The 19,479-nt window shown below is 45.7% G+C and overlaps 1 protein-coding gene across 2 annotated transcripts in view; it reads right to left on the reverse strand.

Moving 5' to 3' along the window:
• The window catches only part of UXS1 (UDP-glucuronate decarboxylase 1), a 70,597-nt gene that overhangs the window by 13,936 nt on the left and 37,182 nt on the right, over positions 1-19,479 (reverse strand). For both annotated transcript variants that reach the window (XM_080917526.1, XM_080917525.1), the window contains exons 6-9: positions 19,237-19,417; positions 11,902-12,006; positions 8,289-8,348; positions 6,001-6,122 (exon numbers count right to left, since the gene is read on the reverse strand). In XM_080917526.1, the coding sequence (XP_080773652.1) occupies positions 6,001-6,122; positions 8,289-8,348; positions 11,902-12,006; positions 19,237-19,417 (468 nt within the window). The remainder of the gene's footprint in view (positions 1-6,000; positions 6,123-8,288; positions 8,349-11,901; positions 12,007-19,236; positions 19,418-19,479) is intronic.

Raw genomic sequence — 19,479 nt, forward strand, 5'->3', positions numbered from 1 at the left:
ACCGTTCATTCGACACTCATCCTCTACGCTCACAGTGGGATAGTGAAGGTCTAGCCAAGAGGCATCAGCAAGCTATTTATGGTGGCACTGGGCTGGTTCCCATACTCAGTTTGGAAGAAGGGACAGGCTGAAAACTGGGCAAGTGCCACCAGGGCAGAATTTCATTGAAAGCAGAGCCGATCTCTGAAGGATCTAAACACATCCATATGTTCTAGATCATGTGACATCAATCTGCATAGCCAAGCCCTGCCACCAACTACATTGCTGAGCTTCTATCAGGTTGTGATGCTGGAACTCAACATACAAAAGGCCAACATTCACAGAACTAAGTCGTGATTTATTCTTAGCCACAGCTTCATGTCACTGTGTGCTCAAGACTTCATGTCACAGGAGCAGCAAGAATGAGAACATCTCAGCCACAATGAGATAGGTCAGCATAACCAGTGGAAAGTTAAGAGGAGAGAGACCAGTGTGAACACCCACGCGGAGAGCACAAGCTCACGGGCATAGTGGGCACGCTCCAGGTTCATCCCAGCATCTCCAGTTATACTTAAGTGTCTAAGACCGATGCTTCTGGTGTCCGAAGTGGGAAAACAATGTCTGTTCTGCTATGTCATAAGGATTACAAATCAGTGATACCACTTTGAAAATTGACCATGTCACAGTTCTGAGCCCAAAACAAAGAGGTGTCTTTTGGTATCCAGTACCCCTTGGATAGAAAAATCTTGACAATGCTCACAGTCATATATGTCAGCTCTGGATGGTCTCAGTACCCAGGGTGATGTAAGTGTCTTGCACAGAGCTGCACACTGCACCACTCACGGAAGGGTATCTAAAACCTGAGCACATGCAACGCTTCCACTGTGCTTTTATTTCATAACTGATACTGAGCCCTCGGTGAAGGACAGATGTCTGTACCTGACTTTTGTCTGTCTGCTGATCATGCTAACTTACCTTGAATTGGTTACCCCCAACCCAGCTACAAAGCCTGAGATCTACAATGGTGACCTACCGACGTAAGTTGGTACAACAGAGACACAAATCCCGAGGGATAACCAACACTGGATTTAAAACTCCATTCAGAGATGAAACCCATGCCTAACAATGCTCAGGTGGCCAAGAACCTGAAACTGGATAGGACAGGAGTCTAGAGGGAAACCAAACATTACTGTTCTGCTAAAGGAACATAGCAATGAAATGACTAATGACATACAATCCTTCCTCGGCCCTCACAGTAGATGGTGTTAACAGAGAGACCCACAACTGGACAGTGTGCAGAGACTGAGAGACCTTGGAACATGCAGTCCTCAGGGAACAGGGAGCTATGTGGAAGAGTAAGTAGAAATATTGTAACAACTAGAGTGTCCTTCAGACCCAAAGGACGAGCTTGCACATAAACTCACAGAGATGAAGGCGTTCACGGGGCCTGCACAGGTTTAAGCCAGACATGAGCTCCCACCCCTAACCAAGAAGCCATCATCAATAGACATCTTCTTCTAACGGCAATTACTTTTCTTCAATGGAGCCTCACTGGATCTATAAACCACACTTGATGGTAGGCCCCGAGCCCAGCAGTAGACCTCCAACACAAAATGACTCAGTGGTATCTTTGTAGACTTTTGTTTCATATTGCTTTGCCTAGGCATTTGGGTGGCTGGGTGGGGTTACTGGTCTTTTGCTTGTGCACTACGGTTTCCAATTTTGTGTTCTTGGTTTGTGTGTGTACATGTATGCGTATGTGTGGATATGTGTGTATGTGAGAGTGTGTATGTATTTGTGTATGGTTTTGTGCTTTCACTTTGTTTATTTTACTTTATTTTATTTTCTAAAGAGAAAAGGCATGGGATTGAGTAAGTAGGGAGGACCTGGGAAGAGTTGGAAGAAGAGAAACTATGATCGGAATATGTTGTTTAAAATTTATTTTCAATCTAAAAACAGTGATCTTGTACAATGTTTCTCAGTATCTGTTCCCCACCAGAACGACAAGAGTGGAATCCCATAGCTCTCTGGGGAAGATGAATCACGAGTTTGAGGAAGAGCAACTGGGTGGCCCACAAGAGTCAGGTAGCATCAGACACCCCACTGCTTCACTTATAATGGTGAAGTCCTGGGGTCCAGAGAAGAATGGGCTCTCCATCAAGACTGCTCTTCAATGTAAGCTATACTTGAAGAGTCATCTATTAAGTCAGAGATGCTACGGTTTGATCACTGTTCAATGTAGGAAAGTCCTCGAAGGACAAAGGACACAGATTGTCACCCTCCACTACACACACACACACACACACACACACACACACACGTGTGTGTGTGTGTGTGTGTGTGTGTGTGTGTGTGTGTGTGTGTGTATATATATATATATATATATATATATATATATATATATATGATGCTCCCAGAATTGGTAGCCCTGCTCTGCCACACTTCCAAGTCTTCTTGTTCCCTGAAAATGTGTGAATCAACAGGGACAGGAGGCTGAACCATCTCATTCTCTGCTGCTTCTCACACACCTGAGGTCTTGCACTGTGAAGTGCAGTTTACTAGGCTGAGTGCTGCTCACATTCTCTCTGGAGGGTAAAAGGCCACATAAGGCTGGGTGATGGCAGATGCGTCTGTAGTTCCCTGACAATCCTCTTCAACATGTCTACTTTAGTGAAGTGGATACACAGCCATGGTTTCAGTCACCTACAGTCAACAAAATGTGTGAGTGTAGTATTGGGAGATATGATGAGGCAGCATATGCCTATGAGTTTTACCACAGCACATTCCTACAACTGGTCTGTTTTGTAACTGCCAATAATCTCTTACTATGCCTAAGTTATTAATTAAATTTTAACATAGTTATACATGTTCAGAAAAAGCATGACATACACAGATTCCTGCACTTTCAGTCACACATCCCCTGGGGTGTTGAAGTATATCTCTCTCAAAAACTAACAGGGACTGCTACATGAATAGGTGGACCTCTTACGGTTGCTATGCGTCAGGGTCTGCCGACAGCACTGCAAAGCTAGCAGGGAGCGAACAGCACACTGCAGATGTCTATGTGGAGTAGCAGGATGTGGGCAGCAGACACCCTGAGAACAAGGCAGGGCCGGCAAACACAGCAGGCCCTCTGGAGTCTTATACATAGCAACTATTCTTCTTTCTTGTTAACTGTGCTAATGCCAAAACTAAATACGCCCTTGAGGCTACTGCCATGTGACTTCTGACTTCTGATTTCTCTTTCTGCTCTGCTGGTCTGTGGTTTATGAATGGCAGCCTGTTATGCAGACTCAGTTCAGAAAGTGGGTGGGCCACGACTTCAAAGACACACTCACAGGGGGCTAGGAGTGCAAATGTACCCTAAGCCCTGACCACAGTTCCAAGGCAAGCCCCACATTATAAGTCCCCATGCCCACAGGCACACAGAAGCAACAACGCTGTTTCTCTCTGACAAATTTTAACTATTTATGAAGGATGCTCTATTCTGCCCTTTGGTCTCCATAAAAGATATGCAATGAAATAAAACTTTATATTGAATATATTAGGGTATTTCACTAATTTTGAGAATCTTGAAAGAAAACTGTTAAAAAACAACATTTTATTTAATTAAAAAAAGGGCAATTCAGACTTCTATTTAATTTTCGTTCCTTACATTAGATTTACTTACACACCATATAGAGCCCTAAAAAAAAAGATTATCAATAACAAAAAGATGTATTCTTGAATGTAAAAAGCTATAGTTATTAAAATAATGAAATCAGTAATATGCCAATATAAAGCTGACTCAGGACTTTCTAAAAGCAAAAATCCCCCTAACAACTATAATGCTTTTCTCTAAAGCTACTAGAAAAAGGCTTACATTTAGAACCCAAAATTGATGCTACCATGTAGCGACGTGGTATTTAGGTCTGGCTAAGGAACAGCAGATGCCTAGAGTAACACCACATGGGCTGCTGTTCTGGGCACTGTAAATAACTGACTGGGTCACTGTCCCAGACTGATGCTCTTCGATTCAGAGTTGTGCCGCCTCACTGGACACTTCCTTATTGTGGTGATTTGATTATGGCTTGGCCCAGGGAGTGGCACAATAGGAGGTGTGGCCTTGTTGGAGGAAGTGTGTCACTGTGAGGATAGGCAATGAGACCGTCCTCCTAACCACATGGGAGCCAGTCTTCTAGTGGCTTCAGACGTAGAACTCTCAGCTCTCCTGCACCAGGCCTGCCTAGACTCTGGATGATCCTGGACTGACCCTCTGAACCTGTCAGCCAGCCCCAATTAAATGCTGTCCTTATAAGAGTTGCCTTGGTCCTGGTGTCTGCTCACTGCGGTAAAACCCTAAGACACTTATCCACAGCAGCCTGTCAAGACAGCAGGACTGAGCATGCTGTATAGGTCACTAAAGCTTCACTTAGGAGCCAGGGACCTGGGAACAAATCTGGTGCCCACTCTCATCTCAACAGCAGGCAACCAATACTTACCTCAAGAATGCTAGGTGGACTGAGGGAAGAGTAAACAGACCCAGCCGCAATGAAGCTGAAGCATGCTGCTGTCACTCTAGCACGCAAGGTAACCCCCATGTACTATGCCATGTCTAACCAGTAGCGATCCTGACAAGCAGGAGACCATGGTGCCCGGCAGGGCAGGGGGCTTGGTAATCAGGTTTTCTGAGTTACACTCTCTAAAGGGGTTACCTTGCATGCTTAGAGTCCGGGGCTAGAGTGACAGCAACATACCGCTGTGTGGGAGCTTACTATTTACAACACGGAGCACAGGGACAGAAAGCTGGAAGCTCACACCATTACTTATGAGATCTGTAAGAACTCAGGTCTACCTCTAGCAGAGAAAGGGCAGAGAGGCCTAGAGCCGATACCCACATTAAATTATTTTGCATTAAAAAACTAAGGAAGCTAAGTGCTCCAGGCTCATCATAAAAGGGAACTTTAGCCTCTGGCTGTACTGACATCTACATAAAAGAATGATGGATGATCTGCAACAAGTAGTCAGGGTCCAGGAGCCTCCCACACTGCCCTCCTCTGTTGCCCACAGGCTAGATGTGGGCTGATTCACCACTCCCAGGGTAGAGAGCACATCTATAGTTGGCTGTCCTAAACTACATTTCATGCCCACGGTTAGTTTCCTACCTGTCCTGCTTCAATTAAAGAGAATTAAGAAAGAAGGGGGGGAGGGGGCAAAGAATGAACAAAGAAAACAAGTTCCTGAGGACCAGAGAATGCGGGTCCCAAGCACCAACAAATTTAGTGGAAAAGTGGAACAGTACAGGGCTTTCACCTGGCCAAACAACCTGCCTTCCTTCCACTGCACTCCCCAAGGCAACAGCTCATAGCTACAAGCCCGTGCCAGCGATCAGAGGCAAGAACTGAGTGCTCATCCATCTCCAACTCCTGTTACGGTAGAGCCAGCGTGGGAACCTTGGCCTCTTGGCCTGTGTGTGAGGTGACGCACAAACTTGATGGAACACCCATGACGGAAGCACTCAGTGTGGCAATGACGAGAAAGCACAAGGGAAAGATGGGGAAATGTATAGATATGCTGTGGACCTCAAAGAGGAAGAGCACAGCAGGCCACCTGTAATCCTAGCTCACAGCAGGATGAAACAGGATTCCTGAGCAAGCTGGCTACCAAAGACCTGGCTGTCTGTGAGTTCCCAATACCTCCCAGAACATGTAATGCACCCACACACAGGAACAGAAATAATAAATAAATAAATGTTAAAAATAAACCACACCAACTTAAAGGCCTTGGAAAAAGGCAGATGTTAGCTGGTGGTGGAGAACAGGCCAGTAGGGAAGCTGTTGCTGGCCTCTCACAGTACCGGATACAAGTTTGTATCATTTTGAAAACAAGAAGATATGTAGAAATGGCTGGTAATACTACTCATCTGTAACAGTAAACACCAGGCCCTCCCAATACCCACTGGCAGGTGTCAAGCCCTGGGGTTTATTCCTATACAGTGAATGTACACATCTGTGTACAGTGCTCTGTAGTATGGACCAATACCTGCTTCATGTAGGCATAGCACATGGTCTCTGCAACACGTTTGCCCTCGTCATAGCAGGCTCGGGGTCCTATGGGATTCACGTGGCCCCAGTAGTCCTCACTTTGAGGGTGGACCTCAGGATCTAAGAGTAAGCAGGAGACAATGAGACTTAGTTTGTATCCCTCACCCGGCCCTCGATTCGTTACCAGAAACAGTGTTTATTTATGATGGGCATGGGTGAACATTTGAAAACAAATGCCAGTGAGGGAAGCTCAGAACTCTGTGTCTCTTCTTCCTAAGTGCCAGGGCACCTGGTGCTCTCCCTACATATACGTATGTGTCCAACCATGCTATACAATGTATAAATCTCTCCCAGGAAATGTGGACAAAAACATACAGCAACTCTGTGTTATAAATCCACAGCCAATTTATTTGGCACATGGTTGGACAGCAGACATATGGAAATAAGGGACAAAACCATATGTGGGTGGACCCTTGGAACGTGCACCGGAGCCAGACAAGCCTTCAAGAAGCAGCCACAACTCTGCAGTTGTGTACAGAGCGGGGTGAGGCCTGTGAGTGAAAATCCCCATAAGCTATAATGAGAGAAGGAGAGAAGAGTCTAGGGCAAGGACTCCCTAGAAAAAGATCATTAATCATCTTTTCAGACATGACCAAGGTCAGGCTTTCTCCTAGCTTCCAACAGGTCAGGTCCCAAGGAGATGCTCATAGATTTCTGGCACACAAGAATGCCAAGATAAGCCATTCAGTCATGGCAGCACGCTGGGCTGAAATACCCAGGGAGACAAGCTCTCAAAAATCTCCTTCACAAAATTACCTCAGAAAACCATGGAGGTGGAGTTAGTGGGAGGGGCTAGAGAAGTAAAGGCCGGGCAGGATTTAGAAGGTGACTGCATAAAGTATTCACTTTGCATTCACAAAGACCTAAATTCTATCCCCAGAACCAACTGGAGGCAAAGACTGGTAGATTCCCGGGATCTGCTGGCCCTATACTACTTAATACGCTCTACACCCAGGTGAACCAGACTCCAAAGTTATTCTCTGCCCACTACAAATACATGTGCACCTGTGTGCACATGGAACACCTACATGTGTTCATGCTTTTATCAGTGAGCACGTGTATGTGCTCACATACATAATGGTCTAGTAAAAATTATTTCCAAAGTCAGGAGTAGCACTGAGCATCCACAGTTTCAGAACCTGGAAGACTGAGGCAGGCGACCACAAGTGGAAGCCAACCTAGGCTACAAAGCAAGCTGGAGCCTGTGCTGCATTCAGTTTCAAAAGACAAAACAAAACAGGGAAACGTTTCCAATCCTCATCCTCCTCATGAGCATTCTGTGATGCTGATAGGGAGGCAGATGCTTCTCCGACTGGTGCACCACAGCCAAACCACAACAATCATACCACCCTCAGCTCTTAGGACTCCCAAAGACAACAGCTCCAACCACACAGATGCTGGCAAGGAAGGAAAGCTGTCACTGGGAACAGGGTGGGGGGATGGGTGCTAGGGCACCTGCTTTGTCCTTTTAAGTGCCAAGAACCTCAAAGAACTTTCATGGCAGTTACAACTACTTTCTGTAGAATTTGGGTTGCTATGTTGCTTTCCTACTTGGCAAACTTACTTCAAAACAAAACAACAATGACAACAAAGGTCTCTTCCAATTTTACACCTTAACATCCTCATTTCCCTTGTCCAGAAGAATAACGTAAAAAGAGAAAAAAGCACATCGTGCCAGGGTCTGGTTCCTCACTGTACCGGCGAGGAGGCTCACCCGTACCCTGCAGCTAGCTGATTTTGGACTGTGTATGAACCAGATATGAATTAAAAATCCATTCCAAGTTCCTGGGCACTGAACAGCTCAGGAGGGCCCATGATGGTGGTGGGTTGGTAAAATGTGACCTGGAGGTGACCGGCACTATCTTTACTGGTATCTACAGCCGTCCTTCTGTACATCAAGTGGGGACATGAGCACAGGTCGCTGGCTAGCTCTCGGCCACCGTACTCACCGCTCTTGCTGAAGAACCGCACCAACAAAAGGGGCAAAAGCAACTTCATTTTGTAACCTCCGAGCTGCTTTCAGAGCAACAGGAAAATGTTCCCCTCTATGGAATCATACCTCATCACTGCTGAACAGCTGATCTGACCCAGGCCTCAGAGCATCAGTCCAAGAGCCTGTGTCGGGCTGGACCCTCTAAGTGCGATCCTGAGACCTGGTTCCCTCTTGCCCATGACAGGATCCAGCCCCACGGGCCGTGAGCCCTTTTCAGGGGCTCCACCACTCACCTCCATACACCTCGGACGTGGAGGCTAGGAGCAGACGGGCACCCACACGCTTTGCCAGTCCTATAGAAAGTGTAAATCATAAGAAAAAGTGTCAGTGTACACAGGCAGGCACATTTGTGTGTGTGGCCAATTTAAGCAATGTTTTAGTCCTGAAGGTACCTTAGTATCTACCAAATTATCTACTCCTAGTGCATCTGCCATGGAACATGTGAAAAACAAAGAATCAAACAAACAAACAAAACCACCAACAAGCAGACTGCAAATGGACCCCTCAAACGAGCAACATTCAGGAGAAACATGGCAGCTGCAAACAGGGCCAGATCCAGGCTCTATCGAGCACACCGTGGTTCCGGGGAGCTTTGAACAGACTCCATGCTCCAAAATGCTACCTCATATGATTTTTTAAATTGTAAAACAATTCTGATTCACGCACTATGTTCCCCTCCCCCAAACCCCCAGTCCCTCCCTACCCTTCCCATCCATCCAACGATTTCTATGTCTTTAAAAATATAAAGCAGGCAAACAAAGCAGAATCTAAAATAAGAAAAAAATGCAGATATTCAACCAAAACCAAATAAACATAAAATTGAAAAATAATATACAAGCAAAAAAGACATGTAAAACATAAAATTTTTAAATATTTTAAAAAGTCTTCAAAAATAACACTGAATTGATTTTGTGTTGACCTTTTCTGCGAGGCTTTGGGTCTACCCTTAAATATGGTTAATATATCCAGTGAGAATCCACCGGAGAAAAGTAATCTCCCCTCTGCAAGCAGATGTCGGTGCTGGGCCCCGGCTGGCTGGAGCCCGCAGGCCCTGCGTGCGCTGCCGCTTCTCTGTGAGCTCATACGTCAGCCTGCTACATCTGAGTACTGCTTCCTCCGAATCATCTGTGGCTTCCCCACGCTGGCAGGCTACCTAGTAAGATGACCTCTCCCAGCAGCTTCGTTTCTTGCCTTCCCAAATGGCACACCTACCATACCGCACACCCTGCCTGGGCAACTGCCTGTAACCTGCTGTTTTCCAGGTTCCACATTCCGGTCCCTTCTGAAATGTAGCCACTATAATCCCCAAACCACTTTTCTACACTCAGCACCCTCGTATAGAACAACCAGACCGTTAAGTGTGGAGTCAAGTAAACATGAAAGTCCTCCAAACTTTCCCCAGACTTCACCTTCACTTAACTGATACTGTACCCCACTGTACCCCACTACTGCACCCCAGCACGAGCAGAGGATGGCCGTGACATGGACAGAGCAGGCAGGCATCCACAGCCTGAGGCCCGTGCAGGGGGAGATGAGATGTGAGTGTCTAAGCAACTAGGGAGGGAAGCAGAAAGTCCAAGATGAATGCCAAGAATAAAACAGGGGGAAGTGAGACAAATGGGCTGGGGTGGCCCCATTATAGACGGCTTGAGCAGCATGTGATAGATACTGAATTGAAGTACCTTTCAATAACAAACTGAAAGGAAGGAATCAGAGAGAGAGCAGGGGCTGCTCTGCAGGTGAGGACAGGGACTGCCCACTCCCATTGGTTAACAAGAAAATGTCCTGAGGTTGCGTCAGATGCAATTCACAGGCTACCTCCTGGACACCTCTGTTCCTAGACTTTATGGTGCAGCGCTGTGGAGTCTTACGAAGTAGAGTAACTACAATGAAAGATCCTGAGGGCTTTTTATTTTGCTCTGTTTGTTTTAAACCCTTTGGGTTTTGAGACAATTGGATATGCAAATTCAAATGTATAAAGGAGAGATGCTGCTCTCTCCTGTGCACACAGAACCCCAATGGTACAACTAGATGAGGTGTCATAATGGCACCTTGATGCTGACCCAATCATTACTCCAGTCAGATTGTCTTACTTATTGATGGGTAGGAGCCAGTCCACTGTGGGCAGTGCCACCGCTGGGCTGGTGATCCTGGGTTCTATAAGAAAGCAGGTTAAATAAGCCATGAAGAGCAAGCCAGTAAGCAGCACCCCTCCATGGTCCATCAGCTCCTGTCCCTAGATTCCTGTTCTGTTTGAATTACTGCATAAACCAAATAAAAACTTTCCTTCCCAACTTGCTTTTGGTCATGGTGTTTCATCACAGAAATAGAAAAATCTAAGGCAAAGGCCACGGCTGGAAATATCAATATTCCCCAGTTCTCAGAACGCAGGGTCTCCTTGATCTCTGCAATCACAGAGTCTACCACAGACCTTTCTACTTGTGTAATTATACCACACTGCTTCTGTTCCCCTGAAAATCTTAGCTAAGAAATTCTCCAAAACATTCAGTCCACAAGACTTGAAACCAACCTCCAGCCCTTTCAGACCCTTGGTTCATGCTTTGCCTAAATTAAGATTAGGGCTGTTTTCAGATCTAAATCCATAGAACCTGCTTTAAACATTTCTATTAAGTCCTATTTTTCCCCACCTGACATTAAAATGTGGCTTCTTCCTTCCACTTTGCAAATCGCCAAAACACAAGTCTAAACTAAACGTAAGGACGTGAGTCATCATCCCCAGACACAAAATCTACTTCTAACGCATGCAGTATGTGACTCTGCATGTGGCCACCTCTCTTCACACTTTCCTTTCACCTCCTAATTCTAATGTCAGTCCTCAGGTTAGTCTGAGCAGCAACTCAGTCTCCAAAACTCCCATGCAGGCCCCTTGTCCTTCCAGGTGCAAGGCTACCTACCCACCCCGGACCAGGGCCACTAGCATTCCTCTGACATTGGTGACCAGCTTCAGAGACAAAGAAAAGGAAAACAAGCTGGCCCTTGAATTAAGTACCTGTCCCACTCCCTGGGAACGGACAAGAGCCATGGAAGACTGGTTACTACAATTCAGGAAAGAAAGGCGCCTTCCCCGTGTCAAAAGGCCATACTATGAAACTACTGAACAGTACCGTACCCATAGAGAGGTGGAGAAGGGTGCAAACACCACAGTCAAACCAGCGGATAATCCAACCATAGAACTGAGAAGTTTCAATTACCAGTGTAGATACTCAGTATCAATCCAAAAATCTTACATTAAAAAAGTCATGAAAATAGTTGGTACCTGTGCACTGTTATAAAGAACATAACTAACCTGCACCATCCTGCTTTATCCTGCCCATGGCATGAATTACCCAGCTGTCCCTCTGTCAGACATTCTTGTGGTATATACTACCCACCCTTCAGTCACTGTCCATGTCAAGGACTGACTGTGATGGCATCAAAAGAATCATGTTTAAGAATTTAGCAATATCCCAAAGGCCTAAGAACCGTGACTCTCTGTGACTCAATGTCAACAGGAAGCCAGGAGGTGCTTCCTTCCTTCAGATCAGAAGTACATGTTCTCAACTCAAGAAAGAAAAATAATGATGCTGAGGGTGAAAAGATCTATACTACAAATGAATGAATAAATATACTGGAGTAAATATAAGGGAAAAAGGAAGGCACACTAGCTCTACTGGTGTAGCAGCTAAGTACACAGGGTTCTGGTGCTGACTTAAGATAGAAAAGACATGACGTCACAGTTCAATCTGACTTCAGCAAATCGCAGGAGTCTTGGAATACGCATTACACTGTACACTTCTGACATCTCCTAAAGTATTTCCACAGATGAGGAAAGGACAGCATACTGACCCAGCATGTTCAGTGTTCCAATTGTGTTCGTCTTCAGTGTCTTGATGGGGTTGTACATGTAGTTAGGAGGGGAGGCTGGAGATGCCAGATGGTATATCTGGTCAACTAAAGGAGACAAAAGAGAAGAATATCATTTCCAAGAAAAAAGCCTTTGTTTCTAAATCATAAACTCTCGGGCACTACTGTGTAAAGCAACAGTGCCAGTTTGCCTTACGCTGAAATTCTACTTGCTCATATATTGTTCCATTTGGAAACCACATTCTTAACTTCAAACAAAGAAAACACTAACAATAAATCACAAATATATTTTAGAATAATTTCATAGTAAATGTATAATTACAGCATAATTAAAGATGAAAGCAAATCTGAGATGAATGTGAAGATTGCTATTGTGAATACTGAATATTGTCAATGTGGGGCAGAAGCATCTTGGATGCTTTACAGAGCTGATGGAGATTCTGACTTCAGACTGCCAGCGCTGAGAACACCGCTGAGAACACCACGTCACACAAACATGACATACAAACATTACAGTGTGCTGAGGTCTCTTGCGGATCGCCCTGGAGCTGTTTGTATTTTGATGCTAATTCTGTTTCCCCAAGACGGGCTGCCTAGTCACACACTCCTGACTTCATCGGAACCTTCTCCCCATTTTAACTTGTAAAATAAAGGCTAGAGCCAGTGATTGGGCAGAGGAAAGGAAGGTGGAGCTGAAAAAGATGGAGGGGAAGGCGAGAGGAGAGGGGGATCAATGGAGGAAGAGGAGGCGGAAGGAAGATGGAGCTGAAGCACATGGCCTGCAGAAACCGCAGGTTATAAGGGATTTCATAGCTGGAGAATAAAGTCGAGGTGCACAGCTTGTATTCATACTAATTGCGTTGAGTTTTCTTTGCACGGACGTATTTGGGTAGAAGATGTCACTGCAACAAGCCAGTGCCTACGGTAGGGCAACAGAATTAGCATTTCAGAAAACGCTGGAAACTCTGGCTTGATGCTAAGTCAAAATGTATTTAAATACATAATACACGTTATATGTTTACAGGCGTAAGTTTATAAAACTGTATATATAAATATATATAACTATACACACACAGCTACCTATACAGCATTTTTAAAATCAAACATCCTATTGTAACCCTTAGTATTTGATGACTCTTCACTGGAGACAGAAAAATATTATGCCGTAAAAGTAGAAAGTTGAACCATAAAAGAAACACAGTTCATAACTGTGATGGTTTGCATATGCTTGGCCCAGGGAGTGGCACTAGTAGAAGGTGTGGCCTTGTTGGAGGAAGTGTGTCACTCTGGGGATGGGCTTGGAGATACTCCTCCTAGCTGCCTGAGGATGCTCAGTCTGTTCCTGGCTTCCTTTGAATGAAGGTGTAGAACTCTCAGCTCCTCCTGCACCATGCCTGCCTGGATGCTGCCATGCTTCTGCCTTAATAATACTGGACTGAACCTCTGAACCTGTGAGCCAGCCTCAATTAAATGTTTTTATTTATAAGACTTGCCTTGGTCACGGTGTCTGTTCACAGCAATAAAACCCTAACTAAGACAGTAGCGTACAATAGTCTCCTATCTGAGCATTAGCAGGCATGGCTGGCACTGTGGTGTGCATGCTGTGTGTTCAGATGAAGCCTACAGCGAGGCTGCACGACCACACATGGGCAAGCACTGTGAGAAACACCTCAGAGTCAGTATTACTTCGATGTTTCACTTGCTTGTCTGTGGGGGCTGTGTTGTCTGTTTTTGACAGTCTGGTGTAGCTGGACCTTGGATTTCTGGTCCTCCCACCTGTTAACTCCCACAGGCATGGATTAACAATGTGTACCTCAGCTGCGGAAAAAAGTAGTTAGCCTGGGCTGTGTGGAGCCATGTCCTAAGAGGGAGAGTGTACCTTGTGAGCACAAAGCATTTCTCTGACATCTAACTGAAATCAGAAAGCTGCCCTCCACCCTGTCTCTCCAGCCCAGCTCTCTTCAAGGCTCACCCTGACGCTAGCTTCTATGGGAAACTTCCTGCTGTCCTTAGTTATTATCCATCGTGTGGCTGACCACTCATGCTGCTAACCAGTGACTTCAACTGTCATCTGATCTGGGAAGCCATCAACAAACTCCACACAGTAGTGACCTCAGACTACAAATGCAGATTCCCAAGCTCCACTGCAGGGCTCAACACAATCCCTTGGCGGTCCCGGAGACAAACAGTTTTCAGCAGTGCTCAGCCCAGGCCTCCGGGAACAGCTAACTTAAGAGAGTAGAGACATGAGACAGAAACTGGGTCTTTTCCTCAAACCCCGAAAGTCAATCTATCTGCTTTGTTTTTCTGCCATCTGATTAGCTCTTCTGATTTTTCTGGAAAGATGAGGAATGTTCTGCACAGTTACATCAGGGCCTCTGATCAAGCAGGACTTAGATGTGGTGGTCCACGAAAGGAGAACCTGAAAACTGCATGAAGATCCAGGTCCTACACAGCCCACTTCCCTGTGCAAATGTTTTCGGCCTCTCACTGTCTGCAGCACCCCTGCTCCTATCCTAAAAAGGGCATTACACAGACTCTGCTGACTGACTTAATCTGCTAAGGAATTATGAAGAGAAGGAAACCTCAGGGTAAGAGCAAACAAGTACAAATGTGAAAAACCACAAGCAGCATTAATAGCTGGCTCTGGAATGTAAATGAAGCTCAAAGTTATTAATGCTCAAAGTCCAGAGACAAAGCCTGAGAACGTGTTAGCTGTGAGTTCAAAGCACGGCAAATATGAGCACGACGCTCTGCTCGGAAGTGCAGTGTCCTGCCAACTCACCCGCTGAACCCATGGCTCTGTGTGGTCTCTGGACGTGGGCTGCCAGTGCCCTGACCTTCTGCATTTACAAGGCTATGAGCTGTGATCTTAGGCAGGAAAAGGAACCTTGAGAAAAAGAATCGAGCGGCCTCTGATCATCAGGCTGCCGCCCAAAGCGCTAGGCTGGGAGAGTAGAGCAGGGCACTGAGGTTGCCAGGGTGGGGGTAACAAGTGGTAACAAAAGGAGCTTCCTGCATGTCCTGCAGATGCAGAAGAAATACTGTGCATCTCCAGAGCCATTTTCAGAAGTCACCAGAGAAATCAGGCATTGTCTTTCCCCAGGAACAGATCCTTATGCAGCCAGCTGCAGAATAACAGGCACCCTGGACTGTGCTCAAGCTCCCGCTGTCCCGGGTGGCGTTAACATTCCTCTGAGAAAGCACCCCATGCTGTAAGGGCAGACTGGCACACACCAGTTAAGAATTACATCATGGCACTGAAGACTATGAGTCTCTCTGTGAGTATGTGCATAAGGAAAGCTCTCTTTTAAGCACTCCATGTCAAAGACCTGGCAGAAACACAATCAGCCTCATTTCCATAGGTTCTATATCTACAAATCAGACCAACCATAGGTTAAAACTATCCCCACGACTGCCTCTGCACTGAATACATGGAGCCTTTCCCTGCTGTGATTCCACTATAGCAACTGATTCACAGTGATCACAGTGTATATGCTACTACATGCCAAGAGGGTGTACGCAGCTTCTGTGCTGGACTTGAGAATCTGTGGCTGCTGTATGCACGGGGATCTGCAACTGTCTTCCATGGATGCTGTCTTAGCTGGGGGGTTTTACGGCTGTAAGAAACACTATGACCAAAAGCGGCTTGAGGGGACAGAATTTATTGCATCTTCCACTTCCACACCACAGTCCATCACTGAAGGAAGGCAGGGCAGAAATACAAGACAGGAACCGGGACAGAGTAGCTGACACAAAGCCCACGGAGGGACAGTGCTTTAAGTAAGTGATTGTTCCTCCATGACTTACTCAGCCTGCTTTCTTATAGCACCTAGGCCCACCAGCCCAGGGATGGTACCGCCCACAATAAGCTGGGCCTTACAACACTAATCACCAATCAAAATGTCCCACAGGCTTCCCAAAGGCCAATTTTGGGGAAGGGTATTTTCTCAAGTGAGGTTCCCTTTTCTCAAATCACTCTAGGTCAGCCAAGCTAGCAAAAAACAAAGAAGGAAAGAAAGAAAGAAAGAAAAGAAAACCTAGTACAGGCACTGGGGCTGAGGAGGGATGTTCTGAATGTGCTCAGAACACGGAGTTCCAAAGGTAGCCCCATTTACAGTGAGAAACAGGATTCCAGGAGATGTATGACTTCTCATATTCCTCTCAGCTCAATGAGAGGGATTGTGCCTTGATTCCTATCAAATAGAGATTTACATGAAGGCTGCACATGCCAGAGGCCTGGCTGAGCCTGGGGCTGAGGCTGGGCTTTTTAGGGCTCTCCTCATTTCCACCTCTTCCACAATGCTCTGCATGAAGCCCCATTACAATTAGACAGGGCATCTGAGATCCACCACCTCCTTCAGCATATTTTCACACCTGAGTGTGAAATCAAAGTTGAGACATTAATTCATAACTATAACTAACTGAAATATTCTCATGAGCAAAACATGCCCCTAATGCTTACGTCACCAAGGAACCAGGCCCCTCTGTAAACACTTTCCCAAGCCCGCTTTCCGCCCTGAGTGCCCATGAGACGTGGTAGCCCAGGTCTCTTGCTTCCCCTCTCCTAGTGTCTTTCCCACGGTCTCTCCCAGCACTTAGGTGTTTGGAAAGGGTTGCTGAGGCTCGGTGTAACTGATAACTGCCTCTATCGCATGAGCACAGGGAATGCAGTAAGAGCTGCCAATCACTCTTGTCCCTTCTCTCCTGTGCTCTTTCACAGATGCTGCTGCTCTTTGAGCACTGCAGAGGCACTGCAGTCTAAATCTGTGTTTCTGTGGCTTACTGGAAAACCAAAATGGAAGAGCTTCTAGCAAAGTACAGGAGCATAAACGGAATCCTAGAACTATTCCAGAGATGCCAAGGATTGAAGCAGGTTTCTGACGGCTTCAACTGCCAACAACCTAATGCCCAACAAAGAGAATAAGGCTGTGCTGTGTTCATATGAGACTTTGTAATAACACTGCAGTGGGAGAAGTATGTTTTATAGAGATGTAGTAAGGCTACACAACAGAGCACTAAGCAGCTACTTTAAACATTAAGCAGCTTTCTGTGTATGAAAGCCCTTGGAAGAAAATGAAATACAGACCCTATGTCATAGGCTGCTTTCTGAAGAAAGAACGGGCATGAACTATTCATTTCTATTAGCTGGTTACGAAGAGACACAGAAGTTACCAGTGTCCAGTCAGGACTGGAAATGTAAGAGACTGTTTCAGCATTCAGTTTTAATTTTGCACAAGTGAGAACCATGTAATTTCACTGTCCATCACACCTGCTTTTAGAAGAATGGTTAGATGCTAACATTAATAGATTCATTTCTGACATGAGAGCTCAGGATAGTTTTCCCAAAGCACATGCTGGCCTCCTGACTCCCTTAGTACAAGTTAGCATCCTAGCACTCTCTCTCTCTCTCTCTCACACACACACACACACACTCACACTCACACACACACTCACACTCACACACACACAAAAGATCAGATAGATGGATGCTGTATACCCTCAACACACTGCTTCACGGGCTGCAATGTGAAGGCGTTCAATGGTGGTGTAGTGTGGTGGTGTGGGTGGGTCTAGCTGCAGAAAGCCTTGGACTCCCAACAACCTAAGCAGGACTCCTGGCTGTGGCAGGCTCCAGAGTCTGGGTTTCTGTGCTGTTAGGGATGAGGATGTGACACTAGTTGGCTCCTGTGCTGCTGTTAGAGTAACTAGGGCACACAGGATGCTAGGTCCCTAAGTGGCAGCTCTCACTAGCACACCAGAGGGTTTCAGAGGAAGCTGCCAATGCTATCTAACTCCTGAACTCGTTTCCTTTGCTGTCCCATAAGAAAGGGGTAAAACAGCAGATGTTTACTTTCCGAGTTTGAGAAAGCAAATGTCCGAGCACACGGTTCTGGCTGCATGTGCACAGGCTCCAATGGCAAGCCTCTCCTCTGCTCCGGCACACCAATGGCACTGTGCCTGGATGCTCATGGGCCCTTCTCCCAGAGTCAAGAAGGATGTCTGTGTCCTTCCTGATTTCTATGTAAGGACAGCCCTACTGAAACTAAGAGGCGGACTGTGATCTTCAATCACCTGTACAAACACCCTCTTCCCATGAAGGGGTCACTTACAGCTTCTACACGTTATGACAGTTCTGCTGATCCACCGTTCACCTACTATTGTTGTAAAGCCCCTGAGGGCTTTATACATTTAAAACTGAGATTTCATTATTCAAAAGCTATAATAATAGCTCTATAACTGTCTCAAAACACCAAAGATAACTAACTTATAAAAGAAAAGGGTGATCTTAGCTGTCAATTCAGGAAACTATCACCTCAAATCAGGTGTCTTCATGAATTGAGACCCCTGGGAAGTGGCCACATCAAAATAAGTGTACAGTGGGAAAAAGTATTTTTATCATAAATCCTGGGACAGAGAAAGAATAAGCTAGATTCCACAGTTCCCTTTAAAAATATACTCCTGACAACCCGAGGCAGTGGCTCTCAACCTTCCTAATGCTGTGACCCTTTCATACGGCTCCTCGTGTTGTGCTGACCCCCAACCATAAAATTATTTTCATTGCTACTTCAAAAATGTAATTTTGCTACTGTTATGAATTGTAATATAAATATCTGATGGTCTTAGGCAGCGCCTGTGAAAGGGCCACTGACCCCTGACCCACTGACTGAGAACCACTGGCCTAAGGGCTTCTGTGTGCTTCTAATCAATCCACAGGCCCACGGTACTTGCCAAGAAAATCATCCTGGAAAACAAAGCGTTATAGATGGATCTTTGGTCCATTTTACAATATCCAACTTCATACAGAATATTAAAAGTAATGGCATGCAAGCATTAGGCAACCTTATCAGAGCAAGGATGTTGTCTTAGCTCACCCAGCCTACTGTAATGAAATGCCATATACTGCTGACTTTAAACAGAAGTCTATTTACACTGGAGGCTGGGAAGTCGGAGACAGTGGTGCTTCAAGACATGGAGTCCAAGAAGAACTCACTTCTTAGTTTAAATGGTCTCTTCTCACTGTCTTTATGTTCTAAGAGCAAAGAAGTGTTTTGGAATATAAAGGCACTAGTCATGAACCGACCACAACCCAAAGGCCCTGCCTTTCAGAACCATTGCTCTGAGAATTAGAACCTTAGCATGCAACATTTAGGACATAATGCTGTGCACCTCATAGGTGTTACTTCTACAGACCAATCTCAAGACTTGGGAAGCCAAATGACAGCACACGGGCATTCACCTGACAACAACCATTCTTCTTACATAAACCTTATTTATGATGAAAACACTCAAAAAGTAAAATGTGACAAAAATCACCTTCAATGTAGAGCGGCTCTACCACATCATGGTTAATCAGCTCGAAGTTCTCATGGCCAATCCAGTGCTCCACATTTCTCTTCCTGCCTGTGAAGAAGTTGTCCACCACGGTCACCTCGTGGCCATCCATCATGAGTTTGTCAGTTAGATGGGAGCCCACAAAGCCCGCACCTCCAGTGATCTGTATTGGGACATCCCCAGAAAAAACAGTGATGACAGATGACATGGAGACACAGCCCTGAT

This window comes from Micromys minutus, assembly GCF_963924665.1.
Source record: "Micromys minutus genome assembly, chromosome: 5".
NCBI classification, from domain to species: Eukaryota; Metazoa; Chordata; class Mammalia; order Rodentia; family Muridae; genus Micromys; species Micromys minutus.